General features: G+C 44.1%; 1 protein-coding gene across 2 annotated transcripts in view; it reads right to left on the reverse strand.

Moving 5' to 3' along the window:
• Positions 1-22,229, reverse strand: part of LOC122559860 (monocarboxylate transporter 2-like) — a 189,498-nt gene that overhangs the window by 27,596 nt on the left and 139,673 nt on the right. For both annotated transcript variants that reach the window (XM_043709985.1, XM_043709984.1), the window contains exons 3-4: positions 20,047-20,190; positions 11,525-12,364 (exon numbers count right to left, since the gene is read on the reverse strand). In XM_043709985.1, the coding sequence (XP_043565920.1) occupies positions 11,525-12,364; positions 20,047-20,190 (984 nt within the window). The remainder of the gene's footprint in view (positions 1-11,524; positions 12,365-20,046; positions 20,191-22,229) is intronic.

Genomic DNA, 22,229 nt, shown 5'->3' on the forward strand with positions numbered 1-22,229 from the left:
TCCCTGGGGTTGGGGAGTCCAGAACTAGAGGGCATAGGTTTAAGGTGAGAGGGGAAAGATATAAAAGAGACCTACAGGGCAACCTTTTCACACAGAGGGTGGTACATGTATGGAATGATCTGCCACAGGAAGTGGTGGAGGCTGGTACAATTGCAACATTTAAGAGGCATTTGGATGGGTATATGAATGGGAAGGGTTTGGAGGGATATGGGCCGGGTGCTGGCAGGTGGGACTAGATTGGGTTAGGATATCTGGTCAGCATGAACCGAAGGGTCTGTTTCCATGCTGTACATCTCTATGACTCTAATACTGTTTAGGAGACCATGCTGTAAGCCAATTGCCTGTTGCACCTCCTGCATATCCTCAGGGATCAGTATTGAGACCCCAATTGTTTATAATTAAAATTGATGATTTGGAATTGGGGACCACGTATAGTGTGTCAAAGTTCCCAAATGACAATAAGATGAGTGGTCGAGCAAAGTGTGCAGAAGACACTGACAGTCTGCAGAGGGATATAGGAGAAAGTGAGGACTGCAGATTAGAGGCCTTACGGTATAGAAACAGGCCCTTCAGTTCAACAAGTACACACACCACCCCTTCGAAGAGTAACCCACCCAGACCCATTTCCCTACCCTATACTTACCCCTGACTAATGCACCTAACACTGTGGGCAATTTAGCACGGTCAATACACCTGGCTGCACACCCTTGGATTGTGGGAGGAAACCAGAGCAGCCGGAGAAAACCCATGCAGACAATGTACCATCTTCACACAGACAGTTGTCCCAGGCAGGAATTGAATTGAACCCGGGTCCCTGATGCTATGAGGCAGAAGTGCTAACCACTGATGCCTCGGATGCTGGAGATCAGAGTCAAACAGTGTGGGGCTGGAAAGCACAGCCAGTCAGGCAGCATGCGAGGTGCAGGAGAGTTGATGTTTCGAGCATAAGCTCTTCATCAGGAATGCAGAGGGATATAGATAGGTTAAGTGAATGGGCAAAGATCTGGTAGATGGTGCACAATGTTGGTAAATGTGAGGTCATCCATTTTGGTAGGAATAACAGCAAAATGGACGATTATTTAAGTAGTGAAAAATTTCAGCATGCTACTGTGCAGAGGGACCTTGGTGACCTTAAGCATGAATCACAAAATAGTAATTAAGAAGGGAAATTTCCTTCAGTGGTCGAGGGATGGAGTTTAGAAATAGGGAGGTTATACTGCAGCTGTATAAGGTGCTGGTGAAGCCATACCTGCACTACTGTGTATAATTTTGGTCTCCTTACTTGAGAAAGGATGCACTGGTACTGGAGGGGCTGCAGAGGAGATTCATTAGATTGATTGAGAGGATTGGCTAATGAGGAGAGACTGAGTAGATTGGGACTATTCTCTTGGAATGTAAAAGAATGAGGGGGGCTCTTACAGAAACATATCAAATTAGGAAGGGAATAGATAAGATAGAAGCAGGGAGGCTGTTTCCACTGGCAGGTGAAAGTCAAACTAGGGGGCAGGGCCTCAAAATAAAGAGAAACAGACTTCGGACTGAGTTGAGGAAGAACTTCTTCACCCAAAGGGTTGTGAATCTGTGGAATTCTCTGTCCAGTGAAGCAGCTGGGGCTACCTCATGAATGTTGAATGATTTTAAGGCTGAAATAGATAGATTTTTGAACAGGAAAGGAATTAAGGGTTATGGTGAGTGAGCGGGTTGGTGGAGCTGAGTCCATGAAATAGATCAGCCATGATCTTATGGGATGGCAGAGCAAGTAGAGGGGCCCAATGGCCTACTCCTGCTCCCATATCTTACATTCCCATATCTATGGTGACTGCATTTCAGAAGTACTTCATAGACTGGAAAGCACTTTTGTTGTCCTGACACCAGGACAGGAGCAGTCTGAATGTAGGTCCTAATTTCTACATACATAGTCTACATGCCCAGTGTAACAAACAGAAAGTTCAACATTGCTCAAATTGCACTGTCAACAAGCATGTCCAGCACATTAATATTAAATGTTGACTGTTTTCTGTTTGCACATGGTATGGCTTATGTTTCAAAGCACTGCAATATTCAGTGTGTAACAAAAATAAAGTTCCCATGTTATAATTAGCTTTCTCTCATTAGATAAACTATTTTGAGATGCAACACTGGTAACTTCAAATGGTTAGAGCAAATTAAATTTCTGACACTTTCAGCAGAAAACTATTTGATTTGCTGAAATGAATTTTTCTTAATTTAGAACATCTTTGTTTCAGATGGAATAACCCTATGTGGTGCTGAACACATTTGAATTCTGACATTCAGACACCTGCAAGGCAGAATCACAAAAGATTTATCCCTGTTTTATAAACCTCTTGATCCAGGTGGAGTGTGGACAAGCAGAAACTGCAGTTCTTTCATTGTGGAGGGAAGGAATTTTGAGGATAGATTGAAGAATTTGGGACTGTCGTCCTTGGAGGGAAGAAGGCAGTGATGAGTTTTGATAGAGGTTTTCCAAATCATGAGTGGGTGGACAGTTCATAGGATCTACCAGCAGCAGAAGGCCATTCAGCCCCTCGAGCCTGCTCTGCTATTCAACACAATCATGGCTGATCTCATATCGACCTCAACTTCACTTTCCCACCCGCTCTCCATAACCCTTCAACCCGTTACTAACTAAAGTCTCCTTAAATATATTCAATGTCCCATCATCGACTGCACTCTGAGGTGGTGAACTCCACAGGTTTATGAGTCTTTGAGAGAAGTAATTTCCCCCCATCTCTGTATTAAATGTGCTACCCATTATCCTAAAACCAGACCTCTTGTTCCAGATTGTTCCACATCCTTTCTGCGTCTGTATTGTCAATGCCTTTAGCATCTAATAGATCGCAATTAGATCTCCTCTCATTCTTATAAATTCCAGAGAGTACAGGCTTAAACTGCTCAATCTCTCTTCATTAGACAAGCTCCCCACGCCCCCATCTTTGGAGTCAATCCAGTGAACATCTTCTGAACTGCCTGCTCACATGAAGGGTCCAAAACTCCATGAGGACTCCGGGTCCAGTGTCACTAACATCTTGTACACAACACTTGCCTGCTTTCATACATTCCTATAGAGATAAATGCTAAACTTATCCCTGTGGTACCTGCATGCTACTTTTCTGATTGGGAGAGGCTGGTCCTGCTCTTAAAAGAAAAATGAGCGAGAGGTATAAAGTGCAAATGAAGCAAGGGTGATGTGAGAACAAACCTTTCCATGCAATGACAGTAGTTAGGGTATGGATTGCACTGTCTGGAAATGTGTTGGAGGCAGTTTCAATTCAAGAGGGTGTTGAGTGGTTATTTAGATAAAATGGTTTGCAGGGGTATGGGGAAAAGGTAGGAGATTGGTAATAGAGCCAGTGCAGACACAATGGGCTGGATGGTCTCCTTCTGCACCTCAACAATTCTGTGATTCAAAGAACAGCACTCACATTGACTAGAATCCCTACAGTGTGGAAACAGACCCTTCGGCCCAACAAGTCCAAACCAACCCTCTGAAGAGTAAACTTCCCAGATCCATCCCCTTACCCTATTATTCTGCGTTTACTCCTGACTAATACACCTAGCCTACACATCACTAAACACCATGGGCAACTTAGCATGGCCATTCCACCTAACCTGCACATTCTTGGACTGTGGGACAAAACCAGTACATCCAAATGAAACCTACTCAGACACGGGGAGAATGTGCAAATGCCACACAGACAGTCACCCAAGGCTGGAATTGAAACTGGGTGACCAACGCTGTAAGGCAGCAGTGCTAACCACTGAGCCATTGTGCCATCTCACAACTTAAGTTGGCTGTCCTGAGAGGAACCACCAATGACTAAATCAAGCTCCTTGCTTAATCTCTCTACAGCAAAGGTATGAATATTAATTGGCTCAGGATGAGGAGTTAACGCACAGGAAGAATGTCTATTTTTTAAAAAAAAGATTGACACTTCTTTTGTGCAAAAATTAATGTAAAGGGATACTTAAATTCTATATGGGATAGTTTCTGTTTGACACGAAGTTGGTGAACATAGAGTCATAGAGTCGTAGAGATGTACAGCATGGTAACAGACCCTTTGGTCCAACCCGTCCATGCTGACCAGATATCCCAACCCAATCTAGTCCCACCTGCCAGCACCCGGCCCATATCCCTCCAAACCCTTCCTATTCATGTACCCATCCAAATGCCTTTTAAATGCTGTAATTGTACCAACCTCCACCACGTCCTCTGGTAGCTCATCCCATACACGTACCACCCTCTGAGTGAAAAAGTTGCCGCCTAAGTCTCTTTTATATCTTTCCCCTCTCACTCTAAACCTATGCCCTCTAGTTCTGGGCTCCCCCACCTCAGGGAAAATACCATGTCTTTTTACCCTATCCATGTCCCTCATGATTTTATAAATCTCTATAAGGTCACCACTCAGCCTCCAACGCTCCCGGGAAAACTGCTCTAGCCTATTCAACCTCTCCCTATAGCTCAAATCCTCCAACCCTGGCAAAATTCCTTGTAAATCTTTTCTGAACCCTTTCACGTTTCACAACATCCTTCCGATAGGTTAACATCAGTCCTATTACTGCATAACTCTGGAGACTTTAAAAAAGTTATTTGTGGGATGTGTGTGTCATTGACTTTGCCATAATGCCCATCCCTAATTGTCCTAAAGGCAGTTAAGAGTTAACCACATTGCTGTGAGTCTGGAGTCACATATAGGCCAGACCAGGTAAGGACAGCAGTTTCCTTCCCTAAAGAAATTTAGTGAATTAGATAGGAAATATTGTTTGATATTTGTTGTCAGGCAATAATGTTAAGCCGTAAGATAGGGGTCCAAGTGAAATTTCCAACCACCTTCAGTCCTGAAGCGTCACATGGAACTTAAAAGATTAACTCTGTTTCTCCATCAACAGAGGCTGTCAGACTTGCCAAGTTTGTTTTTAATTCAAGTTATAAACTTTAGCAAGTGACAACAAAGCTTTACCAGACTGATTCCTGGGATGGCAGTACTGAGATATGAAGAGAGACTGGACCTATATTCACTGGGGTTTAGAAGAATGAGAGGGGGACCTCACAGAAACTTGTAACATTCTAATAGAACTGAACTGGGAAAGGCAGAAAGACTGTTCCCGATGGCGAGAGAGTTGAGAACTAGGGCTCATGGTTAATGGATAAAGAGAAGGCCAGTTATGACTGAGATGAGAAATTTCTTCATCCAGAGAATGGTGAGCCTATGGAATGTTCTACCATAGAAAGTAGTTCAGGCCAAAACATCAAATACTTTCAGAAACTAGGTGGGTTGATTTCTTAGGATTCAAAGGCTATGGGGAGAAAACAGGAACTGAGTTGGATGTTCAGACATGATCGTATTGAATGGTGGAGCAGACTCAAAGGGCAGAATGGCCTACTCCTACTGTTTTTTAGTTTTGGAAGTTTCTATAAGATGCTAACATCCGATATTTAAAAAAAGAATAGTTTCTTTGGTGCATTAAAAGGGCTGTTCCATTCACAATACTCAACTCGATCAGGTAGAAACATGGAAACCAGGAGCATAAGACCTTAAGACCAAGGAGCAGAAATTAAGCCATTCAGCCCATTGAGCCTGCTCCACCATTCAATCATGGCTGATAACTTTCTCAACCCCATTCTCCCACTTTCTCACCATAACCCTTGATCTCCTGGATACTCAAGAACCTATCTATCTCAGTCTTAAATATACTCAATGACCTGGCCTCCACAGCCTTCTGTGGCAGTGAATTCCATAGATTCCCCACTCTCTGGCTGAAGACATTTCTCCTTATCTCCATTCTAAAAAGTCCTTCCTTTACTCTAAGGCTGTGCCCTCAGGTCTTAGTCTCTCCTACTAATGGACACACCTTCCCAACATCCACTCTGTCCAGGCTATTCAGTATTCTGTATGCAGGAGTACGCCATCTGGCTGTTCAAGCTTGCTTCACCACTCAATATTGCTTTACCTCGATACCATATCCCCAATTTCTCCCTGTCCCCCTTGATGCCTTTATAATCCAAAAGTTTATTGATCACTTTCTTGAACATATTCGGTGACTTGATCTTCACAGCCTTCTGTGATAAAGAACATTGAGAAGCTAACACATCACTTTGTGCGTGCAAGTGTTAGGCTGTGACATCTGTCATTTAAAACTGACAGTCAAACAAGATCTCCATCGATTTGAATTTACTGGAGTAATGTGATAGTGCAGGGAATTGCTGTGATCTGGAACATTGCCACAATAGGAATGGTGTCGAAATGAAGGTGACCCTCAGAACATTAGTCTGATAAAATACAAATGATTAAGCTTTGTTACGCAAACAGTCATTTTCTCTGCACTTAGATTTCCTGGATTTTCCACCGAGCAGGTAAAATGCATAGCGACTGTCACAACAGCTGAAGTGGGTACGTTAGCAACCAGAACCTCAGCAACAGAGGCAAGAGTGAACTGTAAGAAATATTAAATAAATTGTTTAGGACTGTCACTGGGAGGAGCTAACCTGTTCCAACTACTAAATTCTATGTAGCTAAACAGTCATGTGTACTTACTCATAAATCTAACATGTGACTGCCACGTTACTCAGATGGTGGGCGGCACGGTGGCACAGTGGTCAGCACTGCTGCCTCACAGCGCCTGAGACCCGGGTTCAATTCCTGCCTCAGGCGACTGACTGTGTGGAGTTTGCACGTTCTCCCCGTGTCTGCGTGGGTTTCCTCCGGGTGCTCCGGTTTCCTCCCACAGTCCAAAGATGTGCAGGTCAGGTGAGTTGGCCATGCTAAATTGCTCGTAGTGTTAGGTAAGGGGTAAGTGTAGGGGCATGGGTGGGTTGTGCTTCGGCGGGTCGGTGTGGACTTGTTGGGCCGAAGGGGCTGTTTCCATGCTGTAATGTAATGTAATGTAATCAGATATAATAGATCCAGTCATTATGTATTATATACGTGCATTAGGGGCAGTTGACTGGATTGTGATTCAGAGCAATGGTTCAGTTGCTGCTATGAAGGACTCACCTTCACAACCTCACCCCCTCCCTTTTGTTGATTCACAGGGTGAGGGTATCGCTGGCCAGGCAAACATTTATAGTCCATCTCTAAGTGCCTAGAGCGTAGTTGAGATCAATCATATCACTGTCAGTCTGGAGTCACATGTAGGTCAGACCAGGTAAGGATGGCAGTTTCCTTCCCTAAAGGACATTAGTGAACCAGATGGGTTTTTCCTACAATCAGTGATGGTGTCACAAACATCATTAGAGTTCTAATTCAACTTCCACTATCGATGATGGCAGGATTTGAACACGGGTCCCAAAACATTACCTGGGTCTCTGGATTAACAATGCAGCGATAATACTGCTCAGTCATTGCCTTCCTTTAAGGGCTTGGTGACCCAGAGATTAAACCACTGCCAGGTCGCTCTCACTTTCTGTCTCTCTCTATCTCTCTCTCTCATACACAGTCTCTCTCTCTCACACATGTCTCTCTATCCCGGGGCAGCGGTGAGTAAGTAGTCCCAGAGCAGTGGGCAAGGGGGCAGTAAGTAGTCCTGGAGCCACGCGTGAGGGGGTGAGGAGTAAATAGTCCTAGATCAGCGGGCAGGGGGGAGCGGGGAGTAACTAGTCCCAAAGCAACGGGTGAGGGGGCAGGGGTAAGTAGTCCCGGAGACATGAGCGAGGGGACGGAAAGTGGTCCTGGAGACGCAAGTCAGGGGGCGGGGTTAAGTAGACCCAGAGCAGCAGATGAGGGGGTAAGGAGTAAGTAGTTCCGGAGCTGTGGGTGAGAGGGTGGGGCTTAAGTAATTCTGGAGCCACAATTAAGGGGGTAAGTAATCCTGGAGCAGTGGGCGAGGGGCGTGGAGTAAGTAGTCCCAGAGCAGTGGGTGAGGGGCAGGGTAAGTAGTCCCGGAGCCATGAGTGAGCGGATGGTAAGTAGCCCCGGAGCAGCAGGAGAGGGGGCAGGGAGTATGTAGTCCTGGAGCTGGGCCCAAGGGGGCATGGGGGAATGTAGTCCTGGAGCAGCGTGCGAGGGGGCATGGGTAAATAGTCTTGGAGCCACGAGTGAGGAGGCGATAAGTAGTCCTGGACCTGCAGGCAAGGGGACGGGGAGTAAGTAGTCCGGAGACATGGGCGAGAGTACGGGTGGGTAAGTAGTCCAGGAGCTGCGGGCGGGGGGGTGGGGAGTAAGTAATTCCAGAACAATGGGCAAGGGTTAGGGAGTAAGTAGTTCCAGATTAGAGGGTGAGGGTGCGGGGAGTAAGTAGTTCTGGAGCCATGGGCAAGGGAGGCAGTAAGTAGTCCTGGAGCAGCGGGCAAGGGGGTGTGGGTAAGTAGTCCTGGAGTCATGAGTGAGGAGACAGTAAGTAGTCGCATTCCTGCAAGCGAGGGGAAGGGGGGTAAGTAGTCCTGGAGCCACAAACGAGGGGGCAGGGAATAAGTAGTGGGCAAGTAGTCCTATGCAACTGGGTAAATAGTCCTGGAGCTGCGGGCGAGGGGGCCGGAGGTAAGTAGTCCCAATGCAGCGGTCAAGGGGGCAGTAAGTAGTCCTGCAGCCACACGCGAGTGGCTGGGGAGTAAGTAGTCCCACAGCAGTGGGTTGGGGGACAGAGAGTATGTAGTCTCAGACCCATGGGCGAGGGGGTGATAAGTAATCCTGGAGCAGCGGGCGATGGGATGTGTGGCGAGCAGAGGAGCAGCTGAGAGCTGTTACGGGGTGGACTGGACTGGAGGCTTTGAGGGGAAGGGAGCTAAGATGGTTGTTGGACTGGGGTCTGATGTGGGCAGTCAGACCACATGGGAAAGCCTCCGTGTTGAGCTGCTGCAATACAATATTTATTTGGATTTTTAAAAATCTGACTGTAATGTCAATCCTTTGACTATATCTTGTTTTTAACTTATTCTTTAAACACTGCAAAGTGATGTAACTACTCTTCTTGTTATTCCTCTTTTGTATCTAAAACTTGGCTCCTAGTTTCTTGTCCCTGAGATGGCACCACAACAGGCGACATTATGAAACTTGTACATAAGTACAAGTGACAACAAAGGATATTCGCAGTCTCCCTTGACATCAGTAACATAGACTATTGTAAATAAGTTTTGGCGACATTGGTTCTGTCCAGCACCAGAAGCAGTGTATACAGTACCAAAGTGTTCCACAGGAATTATTAGAGACAGGTCAATTTTATGGGTAACCTGCCAACAAACCATTTCTATTCAATGATGCAGGAGAACCATGTGTTACTTTGACCACAAAATCCTACATAAATAATACATCAAATTTAGATTTCTCTTACCCCATTAGCACAGATACTTATTGAACAATGGTATTTTATGAAACCGATGCCACTCTATTTCCAACCATGCAGATGAAGTCCTGGATAATGTTCCTAGTGGGCCAGCATTTTAAAAAATGTTAAGTAGCAAACAAATACAGTTTGTAGATAACCTCCTGGACTTCACAAACACAGATCATTTCTGATCTAAATGTCATCGAGAGGTGGTGGTTGAGGCTATGTTTCAGATACCAGATAATCTGCCCCAATATATCGTAATGTACAGATTTGAGTTGGAAACTATAATCGACGGCTGAAAGAATTGTTAAGTGCATTCAAACATGACTATTCTGCCACGTTCCAATGCTAGAGGTTTGCATCGTTACAATTGTAAACTTTGTGGAAATGATAAGCCAGCAACAATGACTCGGGTGTCACAAACTATTTCACTCGCAGAATGAGCAACCACAAGTGATTGAAAATGCTCGCTTCAACACATTGTTGGTGTGGCACGGTGGCTCAGTGCTTAGCACTGCTGCCTTACAGCACCAGAGCCCAAGATTCGATTCCAGCCTTGGGTGACTGTCTGTGTGGAGTTTGCACGATCTCTTCGTGGGTTCCCTCAGTCCAAAGATGTGCAGGTCAGGTGACTTGGCCATGCTAAATTGCCCATAGTGTTAGGTGCATTAGACAGAGGGAAATGCGTCTTGGTAGGTTACCCTTCAGAAGGTTGGTGTGCACTTGTTGGGCCAAAGGGCCTGTTTCCACACTATAAGGAATCTGATCTTTTTTTCCATCTAATTTGCTGAAGTGTGGATGCTCGGTATGAGGTTACTCAGGTACCCTTGGAGAAATATCCACTTTGATTTAGCTGAGTAAATAAGGATTACTGTATCCATTCCTTCCTATACTGCATCTTTCTTCCTCTGTACCTTTGGTCCTCTCAGCCCACACATCATGTCATCATTATCAGTATTGGAGTATTGCATACAGTTCTGGTCACCCCATTATAGGAAGGACGTGGAAGCTTTGGAAAAGGTTCAGAGGAGATTTACTCTGATGTTGCCTGGTATGAGGAAAGGCTGACGGACTTGAGGTTGTTTTCCTCAGAGAAGCAGATTGAGAGGTGACTTAATTGAGACATATAAGATAATCAGAGGGTTAGATAGGGTGGACAGTGAGAGCCTTTTTCCTTGGATGATGATGGCTAGCACAAGGGGACATAGCTTTAAATTGAGGGATGATAGAGACAGGACAGATGTCAGAGGTAGTTTCTTTACTCAGAGAGTAGTAGGGGCATGGAAAGCCCTGCCTGCAACAGTAATAGACTAGCCAACATTAATGGCATTTAAATGGTCATTGGATAAACATATGGATGATAATAGGATAGTGTCGGTTAGATGGGCTTCAAATTGGTTCCACAGGTCGGCGCAACATCGAGGGCCGAACCCCCTGTACTGTTCTATGTTCTATATTCTATCACCTCTGTGAGCTATTTCTCTACATTTAGTTCCTTTCACTCTATCTGTTTTATTCAGTTTTGAGTTTCTGTCTAAATCCCTTCATTGGCATGGTGGCTCAGTGGTTAGTACTGCTGCCTCACAGTGCTGTAAACCTGCGTTGAATTCCACCCTTGAGTGACCTTTTTGGAGTTTGCACGTTCTCCCCACATCTGTATGGGTTTCCTTCGGGTGCTCCAGTTTCATCCTGAGTTTAAGGGGCACATTTTTGAGGAGAGAGATTCTAAAAATAATGTGAGAGGCAAATTCTTTTACACAGAGGATGGTTTGCACGTGGTATGAACTTCCTGAGGCAGTGGTAGATGTGAGTACAATTACAACATTTAAAAGACATTTGGATAAGGACAGGAATAGGAAAGGTTTAGAGGGATATGGGCCAGGAGCAGGCAGGTGGGACTGGTTTAGTTTGGGATTATGTTCGGCATGGACTGGTTGGATCAAAGGGCCTGTTTCCGTGCTGTATGCCTCTATGACACAATCCAAAGAGTGCAGGTTGGGTGGATTATCCATGGAAAATATAGGGTGGTTCTGGATGGGATGCTCTTTGGAGGGATGGTGTGTACTCAATGGGCCGAATGGCCTGTCAGGATTCTATGATTCTAATTCAGAAAATGTCTGCATTAACAATAAATATTTCCCATGCTGTAAACATGGGTCAAACTCAGTGGATGTGGGGTTATTGTAAGCATGGTACTGCATGTAGCTAATTTCTAGAAGAGCTCTGAGCATATGAATCTTACCTGCCAGTGGTGGGCCCAGAAGTACCGGACAACACTCTACGATGGTGACGAGTCCCACAGCACTGGAGAATCTCTTGGCACCGACTAAGTCCATCAGCGTTTCGAAGAGAACAGCGCTCACCATTCCAAAGGCAAAGCCAAAGAAGATGGTGTAGACAACCAAGCCTGTGAAGTCATTCGCCAATGAGCACATGACGTGGCAGAAGCCATTGTAGAAAACAGCAAAGCTGAAGAAATATTGGATCTTCGGCCTCACCCATCTGGAGTTTGCGAGTAGGCCCATGCTGGGTCTTGCGAACATATCTACAAAAGCGAGAATGGAAAGCAGGAATGCTGCCGAATACTCATCTATGCCAATGTGCTTGGCATAAGGAGCCAAAAAAACTATTGGAGCAAAGAATCCAAAAAACATGATGACATTTCCCGACAAGTAGATCAGAAATCCCCGATGTTTGAAGAGGGTGAGGTCTAGATAATTATTAATTATAGTAAAGAGAGTTGATTTCTTCTTCTTTTTCTGCAACAGACCATCCTCCAAATCCTTGCCCTCTTCCTTCTTGAGAGCAGAAAACTGTGCCTCTTTTACAGCAGTTGGTTTTATGGGTTGTAGCGGCCTCATCAAGGATCCTGCCACACAGCAGTTCAACAGGATAGCTCCAAGGATGAAGAAACTGCCTCGCCAACCAAAGACGTTAATTAAGTACTGATTCAGAGGTGCCAAAGTGCTCAGGAACACTGGGCTACCAGCCATAGCCAGTCCATTGGCAATGGGACGCTTCTTGTAAAAGTACTTTCCAATCATAGTTAAAGCTGGTTGAAGGTTGAATGCCAATCCTAGGCCTGAAAAGAAATCAAGGAGGTCATCAATCTTGTGAACAGATACATATGAAACTAAGAGGCATAAAATACATGTGGAGTAAGCGAATAGTATTGGGTTGGTATCAGAGGAATTGAGAATGAGGCGCTGGGAAAACACAGCAGGTCAGGCAGCATCCGAGGAGCAGGAGAATCATCGTTTTGGGCATAATGTTTCTGATGAGGGACTTGTGCCCGAAACATCGATTCTCCTGCTCCTCAGATGCTGCCTGACCTGCTGTGCTTTTCCAGCACCACACTCTCGACTCTGGTCTCCAGCATCTGCAGTCCTCACTTTCTCCTGGTATTAGAGTTATAAAGAACAGGACATCAGGATTGTTCTTTATCCATTCACGGGTCGAGGGTGTCACTGGCCAGGCCAGCATTTATTGCCCATCCCTAAGTGCCCAGAGGGCAGTTAAGAGTCAACCACTTTGCTGTGAGTCTGGAATCACATGTGGGCTGGACTGGGTAATGATGGCAGTTTCCTTCTCTAGTGAACCAAATGGGTTTTTTCAATAATTGATTCATGGTCATCACTCGACTCTTAATTCAGATTTTTTATTTATTGAATTCAAGTTCCACCATCTGCCACGGCAGAATTCAAATCCAAGTCCCTCGAACATTATCTGGGTCAATAGTCCGGCGATAATACCATTAGGCCATCACTTCCCTACGAAATTACTGTGTGCTTTCTCCATAAAACATCACATCAGTCATTTGCTCCACATATCTCTGATGTTTTATTTCACAATGCATTTTGTTTCTGTAACTAAATTTGGAATGACTAATGGCATTTTGTACACATGTATTCGGAGATGCCGGTGTTGGACTGGGGTGTACAAAGTTAAAAATCACACAACATCGGGTTATAGTCCAACAGGTTTAATTGGAAGCACTAGCTTTCAGAGCACTGCTCCTTCATCAGGTGGTTGTGGAGTACACTGTTGTAGGACACAGAATTTATAACAAAAGTTTACAGTATGATGTAACTGAAATTATACATTGAAAAATACCTTGATTGTTTAAGTGTCTCATCTGTTAGAATGACCATGTTAGTTTCATTTCTTTCATATGTAAATCACAAACCTTTTTTTAAAAGTTACATTCTCAAGTGAACTTTAACAATTGGTGTCAGCCCAGATAATGTATTGAAGGTGTTAGCCCCTGTGTGCTGATGTCTTGTGCCATAATGTTTAGACTGATTCTAATCTAAAAAATGAATTAACAGAATCTTACAAGAGTTCATGCAGTTTTTGAGCAAAGTACAATGTAACAACCCCACAAACGTATATGTGTATGCATGCATGTGGGTTTGTGTGTATGTGCGTTTGTGTGTATGTGTGTGTGTGTGTATGTGTGTGTTGGGGTGGGGGGGTGCAGATGAAGCCATTCCAGTCCTAAATATCTTCAGCCAACGTTATAATCATAGCTTTACAATAGATTAGATTAGATTAGATTCCCTCCAGTGTGCAAACAGGTCATTTGGCCAAACAAGTGCACACCAACACTCTGAAGAGTAACCCATCCAGACCCATTTCCCTCTGACTAATGCACCTAACACTATGGGCAATTTAGCATGGCCAATCTACTGGCCTGCACATCTTTACTCAGAGAGTGGTAAGGGCATGGAATGCCCTGCTTGCCAATGTAGTTAACTCAGCCACATTAGGGAGATTTATCCTTGGATAAGCACATGGATGATGATGAGATAGTGTAGGGGGATGAGCTTAGATGAGTTCACAGGTCGGTACAACACTGAGGGCCGAAGGGCCTGTTCTGCGCTGTATTGTTCTATGTTTTATGTTCTATCTGAGGATTTCTGAAGAGGAGTGCTTACAGTTCAGAAGAAGAGTTATACGAGACCGGAAACATTAACTCTGTTTCTCTCTCCACAGATACTGCCAGACCTACTGAGTTTCTGTTTCATTCCAGATTTGCAGAATCCACAACATTTTGCTTTTATTATTGTTGTGTATCATCATAATTCATTAGAATGGAAACAATTATGCTATCTCGCAGGTTTGGAAGGAATATCAATGGGACCTAGAATTTCTGTGGGTGGCATTTCTCAAATGCAACAAGGAGATATATGAGAGTTTTGTGGAATGAAATGCTTTGTTTGACTTTCTGCACTTGATGTCAGCATCACACACAGATCAGACACAAGTACAGGTAGAGAGACTAAACATTTGTGCTTTCATCTCCAACCTCAGCATACTAACACAAACATTACACCAATATAAATTTTCCTCCCATGTTGGATATCAGTTTGAACAACACTGTGATGTTGCATTTCCAGCAAGACATTTCTATGGATTAAAAACAAACATTGTAATGTTTCTTGGTGCAGAATGCTGGACTTCAAGAAAATCAAGAGATATGGGGATAGGACAGAAAAGTACATCAAAACTGATAATCCAATTAGGGAAGGGACTGTACTAGATCTTGTAATGGGGAATAAGCCTGGCCAGGTTATCAATGTTAATGTGGAAGCATTTTGGGAATAGTGATCATAAGTTTTAAAGATAGTTGTAAAGGGTGGTATGGTGGCTCAGTGGTTAGCACTGCAGCCTCACAGCACTAGGGACCTGGGTTCAAATCCTACCACGGGTGACTGTGCGTGTGGAGTTTGCACATTCTCCCCGTGTCTGTGTGGGTTTTGTCAGGGTGCTCCGGTTTCCTCCCACAATCCAAAGATGTGCAGGTCAGGTGAATTGGTCGTGATAAATTGCCCATAGTGTTAGGTGCATTAGTCAGGGGGGAATGGGTCTGGGTGGGTTACTCTTTGGAGGGTTGGTGTGGACTTGTTGGGCCGAAGAGCCTGTTTCCATACTGGAAGAAATCTCATCTAAAAAGTTACAGATAAAGGATAAGACTGGTCCTCCAATGAAGGTGAATTACAGAAGTATCAAGCAGGAACTGGAGAAATTAGATTGGGGTGGTTGCTTGAGGATAAATCCACATCTGACACAGGGGAGTCTTTTAAAGGCCTGTTGATCAGAGCTCAGGACCAGCACGTTCCTGTAAGGATGAAAGATAAGGATGGCAAGATTCAGGAACCTTAGATGACAAGAGATATTGAAAATTCAGTCAAAAAGAAAAGGGTATCATATGTAAGTTTTAGGAAATTGAATTCAGACAAGATCCTTGAAGAATACAAAGGAAGAAAGAAAGAATTGAATCAAGGAATTAGGAGTGAGAAGTGGGGCTGTGAGATGTACTTGACAAGTAAAATTAAGTAGAATCCAAAGGTATTTTATGCATTTATTAGGGTAGCTTTAGAAAAGGTAGGTCCACGTAAGAACGAAGGAGGAATTTATGTGTGGAGCTGGAGGAAGTGGTGAGGTCCTTAATAAGTTCTTGGCATTGGTATTCACTAAGGAGAAGGACATGGACTATGGTAAAATTAGGGAGGGGCATGTTGAAATTCTAGGGCATGGCAAAATTAAGAAGGTGGAAACGTCGAGTGCCTTGAAAAAACATCAAGGTGGATAAGTCTCCAAGACCTGATGGGATTTATCTCAGGATACTGAAAGAGAGAAGGGAGGAGATTGATGGGGCTTGGCTGAGATCTTTGTCTCCTCTTTAGTCACAGGGTAAGGTCCCAGCAGACTGGAGAATGGTCAAGGTTGTCCCTTTGCTTAAGAAAGGCAACAGGGAGAATCCAGAAAATTATAGGCCAGAGAGCCATACCTCAGTGGTGGTAGGTAAATTATTGCAGAAGATTCTTAGGGATAGAATTTAATCACATTTGGGAAAGAATGGACTTATTAGGGTTAGTCAGCATTGCGTAATGAGGGGAAGTCTTGTCTCACAAACTTGATTGAGCTTTTTGAGGAAGTGACAAAGATGATTGATGTAGATAAGGCAGTTGATGTCGCCTACATGGACTTTACTAAAACATTGGACAAGGTTCCTCATGGTAGACTGGTGCAAAAGATTAAGTGACATGGGATCCATGGTGAGTTTGTAAGGTGAATGCAAAATTGACTTGGTCATAAATGTGTAGTTATGGAAGGGTGTTTTTAAGACTGGAGATCTGTGTCCAGTGCTGTTCCACAAGGATCAGTGCTAGGACCTCTATTGTTTGTAATATATAAATAAATGATCTGGATGGAATGTAGATAGCTTGATTAACAAATTTGCAGATGACACAAAAATTGGGAGAGCTGTGGACAGTGAGGACATTTGTCAAAGGCTACAGCTGAAAATACAGTTGGAAAGTTGGCTGGAGAAATGGCTGATGGAGTTTGATCCAGACAAGTGAGAGTAATGCATTTTGGGAGGTCAAATGCAAGAGGAAATTACATAGCAAATAGCAGGATCCTTAGAAGCACTGATATCCAGAGGGATCTTGGAGTACAAGACCATAGCTCTCTATAGGTGGCAACACAAGTGGATAAGGTGGTAAAGAAGGCCTATGGCATATGTGCCTTTATTGGTCAAGGGATTGAGTATGAATGTTGACAAATCATAAAACATCTCCCAGGTTTGATTCCAGCCTCGGGTGACTGACTGTGTGGAGTTTGCACGTTCTCCCCGTGTCTGCGTGGGTTTCTTCCGGGTGTTTCTGTTTCCTCCCACAGTCCAAAGATGTGCAGGTCAGGTGAATTGGCCATGCTAAATTGCTCGTAGTGCTAGGTGCATCATTTAAAGGGAAATGGGTCTAGATGGGTTGTTCTTCGGAGGGTCGGTGTGGACTGGTTGGGCCGAAGGGCCTGTTTCCAGACTGTGGGGAATCTAATCTAATCTAATCTAAAATCTAATCAGTTCGGCTACATTTGGCATATTGTGTGCAGTTCTGATCGCCTCACTGTAGGAAGGAGGCAGAATCTTCGCAGAAGGTGCACAACAGGGTTACCAGGATATTGCCTGGATTGGAGTGTATTAGCTATAAGGAGAGGTTGGACAAACTTGGATTGTTTTTGTTCAAGTGTCAGAGGCTGAGGGGTGAACTGATAGAAGTTTATGCAATTTGGGAAGCATGAATAGGCTGGATAATCATAGTCACTTTCCCAGGTGGAACTATCAAATATGAGGAGGCTGTGACGATGCTGTCACTTTAACATGGTTATTTTGTCCTTGGGTTTTTTTTAAGAGAGGTCGTGAAGGCAGAGATGCCAAGGGGCCTAGTTTAACAATGGCAGGGGAATAGCCAGTTCTCCCATTTCAGGTTTTTTTCTAGTTTGTTTTTGCTGTGGCAGTCACAAGATGCTGGAGTTCAGAGAAAGGTTCCAAGCTTCAGCAGATGATTCCTGATTGACTTTCTCTCTGAAATCTTTTTGGAAGTTATTCCCTCCTGTAAGAATCTGTGTTTGAATTTACCTTTTTGTCAAGGTGTGTGTTTATGGGATGTTACTGGACTGGAACAGTTCATTAGTTAAGTTGCTGTCTTGAGTCAGTTAAGTTTTCCAATTGTTAAGTTATTCAAAATTCTGTTTTCTTTTGTGTGAATTTCAACTGCAGTGTTTAAATAAATTCTGTTTTGCTTAATACCTAGTGGTTTGACCAGCTGCACCATACCTGGAACACCCACTTTACATCTGCTTTTAAAATACAAAAAAGTTACGGTCCAAACTACCTTCTTAAAATATTTTGAGGGGGTCTGGCCTGGTCCATAACAGGGGCATAGGTTTAAGGTGAGAGTGGGAAAGTTTAAAGGAGATGAACGAAGCAAATGTTTTACACAGAGGGTAGTAGGTAATTGGAATGTGTTGTTAAGGGAGGTGGTAAAAGCAGATACATTAGTAATATTTAAGAGGTACTTATACAAACATATGAACAGGCAGGAAACCCGAGGAATATGGACAATGAGCTTAGACTGGCGTCATAGTTGGTACAGAGACAGTGAGCCTTCAAAGTGCTTGCTCCTGTGCTAGACGAAAGTGAGGACTGCAGATGCTGGAGATCAGAATCGAGAGTGTGTTGCTGGAAAAGCGCAGCAGGTCAGGCAGCATCCGAGGAGCAGGAGAATCGACATTTCGGGCATAAGCCTGATGAAGGGTTTATGCCCGAAACTTCGATTCTCCTGGTCCTCGGATGCTGCCTGACCTGCCGTGCTTTTCCAGCACCATACCCTCGACCTTGTTCCTGTGCTATACCATTCTATGCTCGATGTATAGTTGATGGAGAGGTTCAGCAACAGTTTTACTGAATCGTGGAGGAGACTGAGACTGTTGGGCTGGTCTTTCTCCTACTTCTTATGTGACTAATTGCAATGTTGAAATAAATTTCAGTCTTCTTAAGAGAAACACCAAGAACTGCAGATGTTAGAAATCAGAAACAAAAACCTGCTGGAGAAACAGAGCAGGTCTGGCAGCATCTGTAGAGAGAGAAATGGAGTTAACATTTTGAGACCAATGACCTTTCATCAAAGCATCATTGATAATATATCTGGAGTTGGCATGTATTAAGTGGAACTGCACTTCAAACAACAGCTAGTGAAAATATAGAGTTATAAATTAATGGGTAGAGTTTGAAGGGAATACAGAAAAGAAAGAATAATTTAATGGTGCAATTAATTTGATACACAGAATGTTGTTTCTCCAAATTCTGTTTTTGTTTCAATATTTGTTATCCATGTGCACCAAATTAATTGCATTATTAAATTATTCTTTCCTTCCTCTATTCATTTCAAATTCCAGCCATTAACTCACTACAACTGCACTAGCTGTTGTTTAGAAGTGCAGTTCCACTTAATCCACATCTACACCAGATTTATCATTAGTGATGATTAACGAACTTGTTTCCAGTGTAGACAAAGATACTTCAGTAAGTTTCCTTGCCTTCCTTCCCAGATACAACTCGAGGACTGCCACATTAATAACCATAACCACAATTCATACTCAAGATTTCTCGCCAAGATTACAAGTTCCAAACTACTGATCACTGCAAGGAGGTTGTGGAGAACTAACGCACCATCAGAATATACAATGTCTTTTTAATAATCCATGGGTGTCGCTAGCTGGCCCAGCATGTATTGCCCATCCCTAGTTGCTCTTAAGAATGTGGGGGTGAGCTGCGTTACTGAACTGCTGCAATCCACCTGCCGTAGGTTGACCCACAATGCCCTTAGGGAAGAAATTCCAGGAATTTGACCCAGCGACACTGAAGGAATGATGATATATTCCCAAGTCGCATGGTGAATGACTTGGAAGGGAACTTGGAAGTGGTGCTATTCCCATGTATTCGCTGTCCTTATCTTGGAGCTGGAATGATCATACATGGGGAAGGTGCTGTCTAAGGATCTTTGGTGGATTTCTGCAGTGCGTCTTGTAGATGGTGCACACTGCTGCTACTGAGTATTGGTGGTGGAGGGAGTTGATGTTGTGGATGTGATGCTAATCAAGCAGGCTGCTTTGCCCTGGCTGGTGTCAAGTTTCTTAAATGTTGTTAAAGCTGCACTCATCCGGTGAGGGGGGAGTATTCCGTCACACTCCTAACTTGTGCTTTGTAAATAGGAGACAGGGTTGGGGGAGTCAGGAGATGAGTTACTCGACTCAGTATTCCTTGCCTCTGACCTGCTCTTGTTTCTGTGTGAGTCCAGTTGTGTTTCTGGTTAATGGTAACCCCAAGGATGGTGATAGTGGGGAATCATTGATGGTAACACACCATCGAATTTTAATGTATATCTTCTATCTGACCCTGCTGTTTATAATACTCACCTCCAATGCAGCCTACACACATAAAGAGTCCAAGGATACTGTTGCAAAATGAAGCAGCTATCATTCCAATCGAGCAGAGCAAACCTCCAAACATCATCACTGGACGCGATCCATACTTGTTTACTAAGATGCTGCTCAAAGGTCCTATCAGGGACAAAAAAGAAAGGGAAAGGCTGTCATTTTCCATTACAACATCGGTTATGTGACTTTTCAAATCCCTTACAAAGTTTTCACAGTCTCGAAAGTTCAAAAAGGTGTTGGATGGGCACGACAACAAATGCTGTCGAGAGTGTAGTGCTGGAAAAGTGCAGTAGGCCAGGCACACGCTGCCTGTCCAGCTGTGCCTTTCCAGCACTACACTCTCAACTCTGATCTCCAGCATCTGCAGTCCTCACTTTCTCCCACTGCAACAAATGCTGACAATTAGCTTTGATCCAATTTTCTAATAATATTGCCAATCAGCTTCACAACTGGTTTCTCACTTTAAGACCAGAGACCATATGACCAGGAGCAGCCATTCGGCCCCTCGAACCTGCTCCACCATTCAATAGCATCATTGCTGATTCCACGTTCCTCACATCCACTTTGCATCAATATAGAACTTTGTTCTTCGAACATTATTTTCTGAAGCAATCAATTGCAATTCCCGTCATACCACTGGAGAATTACAGTCTCAGCTCTAACTTCTGTGCTCATATCCATTGCATATGAAACATATTTGGAAGAAAGACAGTGATAGCATGATAATGCCACTGGTCCTAGTTGATCTTAACCTACTGCGAATCCTCTTGCAAGGATGCCTACCTTGAAGAAGCTCTCCGCCTCCCTCTACAAGGATCTCAGTGAGTCCCTCTCTCACTGCACCCCCCCAGGTCATCTCCTCTGCCCTGAAGCTCTTCAGCCACATCCTGAAATTCCCTCCCCCGCCACCTTTTATCTCAGCCCGCTTGGCACACCAGCCTCATTCCTGAAGAAGGGCTTATGCCTGAAACGTCGATTCTCCTGCTCCTCAGATGCTGCCTGGCCTGCGGTGTTTTTCCAGCACCACATTTTTCAACACTGGTCCCACTGTCAAGAATCTCAGACTAATATTCGAGAAGCATGGGTTTGAATCCCCACCACTATGGGTGGTGAAATCTTGAAATGCTTTTTATTTGAAAAGCTCCGTCTCCTCTTATTTATTCCCCGCATATTTAAATAAGTGGTGGTGCTTATTTTTCCCCAGCACTCATGTTGTGTGTGTGCAGGTGTGAGACACTGAAAGACAACAGGTGTACAAATCTTTATTCATTCTCCCCCACCAGGAAGAAAGGAAACACCCAAGTGGCCATTGACAAGCAGTGACCTCCTCATCAAACGGCAATGCTGCATGATCAAAAAGTGAAAACCTCAAAGTAGACACCACGTGCTCCTCCTCCAGGGACACCCTGGCACAGATGTAACCACGGAAGAGGGGCAGGCAACCGACTATAATGACGCCCTCCACGGCCCACTGCCTGGACCTGTTTATGGGCAGCCTGACCAGGCTCAGGAGTAGGCCCACGAGGAGATGAAAAGCTAGCCTAATGGTGACCTTATAATCATTGTCAGTTGGTTTTAAAGACCATCTGGTTCACTAATATCCTCTGGGAAGGAAATCCGCTAACCTTGACTCCAAATGCACAGAAATATAGTTGATTTATAACAGCCTTTTGAGCAACTAACAATGGACACTGGCTTAGTCATTGATGCCCATATTCCATGAATGAATAAGAAAAAACTTACATTGTTGAGGATAACGTGTGATCCATGTTTTGTTTTGGCCTGTCATAGGCAGAGTTAAGTGACTCCTGCCCAGTCCTCATCCCAAATCCACTAGAAGGAAGCAAGCCCAGACTCACTGGGCTTGCTTAGAAGAATGAGAGGAGCTCGAACTGAGGTATATAAGGTGTTAAAGTGGATCGACAAGAGCAGAAGTTGCCCCGTGTGGGGTAATCTCGAATGACAGGTCATAGTTTTAGGATAAGGAGTGCAGATTTAAAACAGAGATGAGGAGAAATTACTTCACTCAAAGGGAACTGAATTTATGGAATTCAAAGTGAAGTGGACTCTGGGACATTGAGTAAATTTAAGGAGGAGATGGACAGATTTTAATTAGTAATAGTTTGAAGGATTATGGAGAGTGGGTATAAAAGTGGAGTTGA

This window comes from Chiloscyllium plagiosum, chromosome 19 (assembly GCF_004010195.1).
Source record: "Chiloscyllium plagiosum isolate BGI_BamShark_2017 chromosome 19, ASM401019v2, whole genome shotgun sequence".
Taxonomy (NCBI): Eukaryota; Metazoa; Chordata; class Chondrichthyes; order Orectolobiformes; family Hemiscylliidae; genus Chiloscyllium; species Chiloscyllium plagiosum.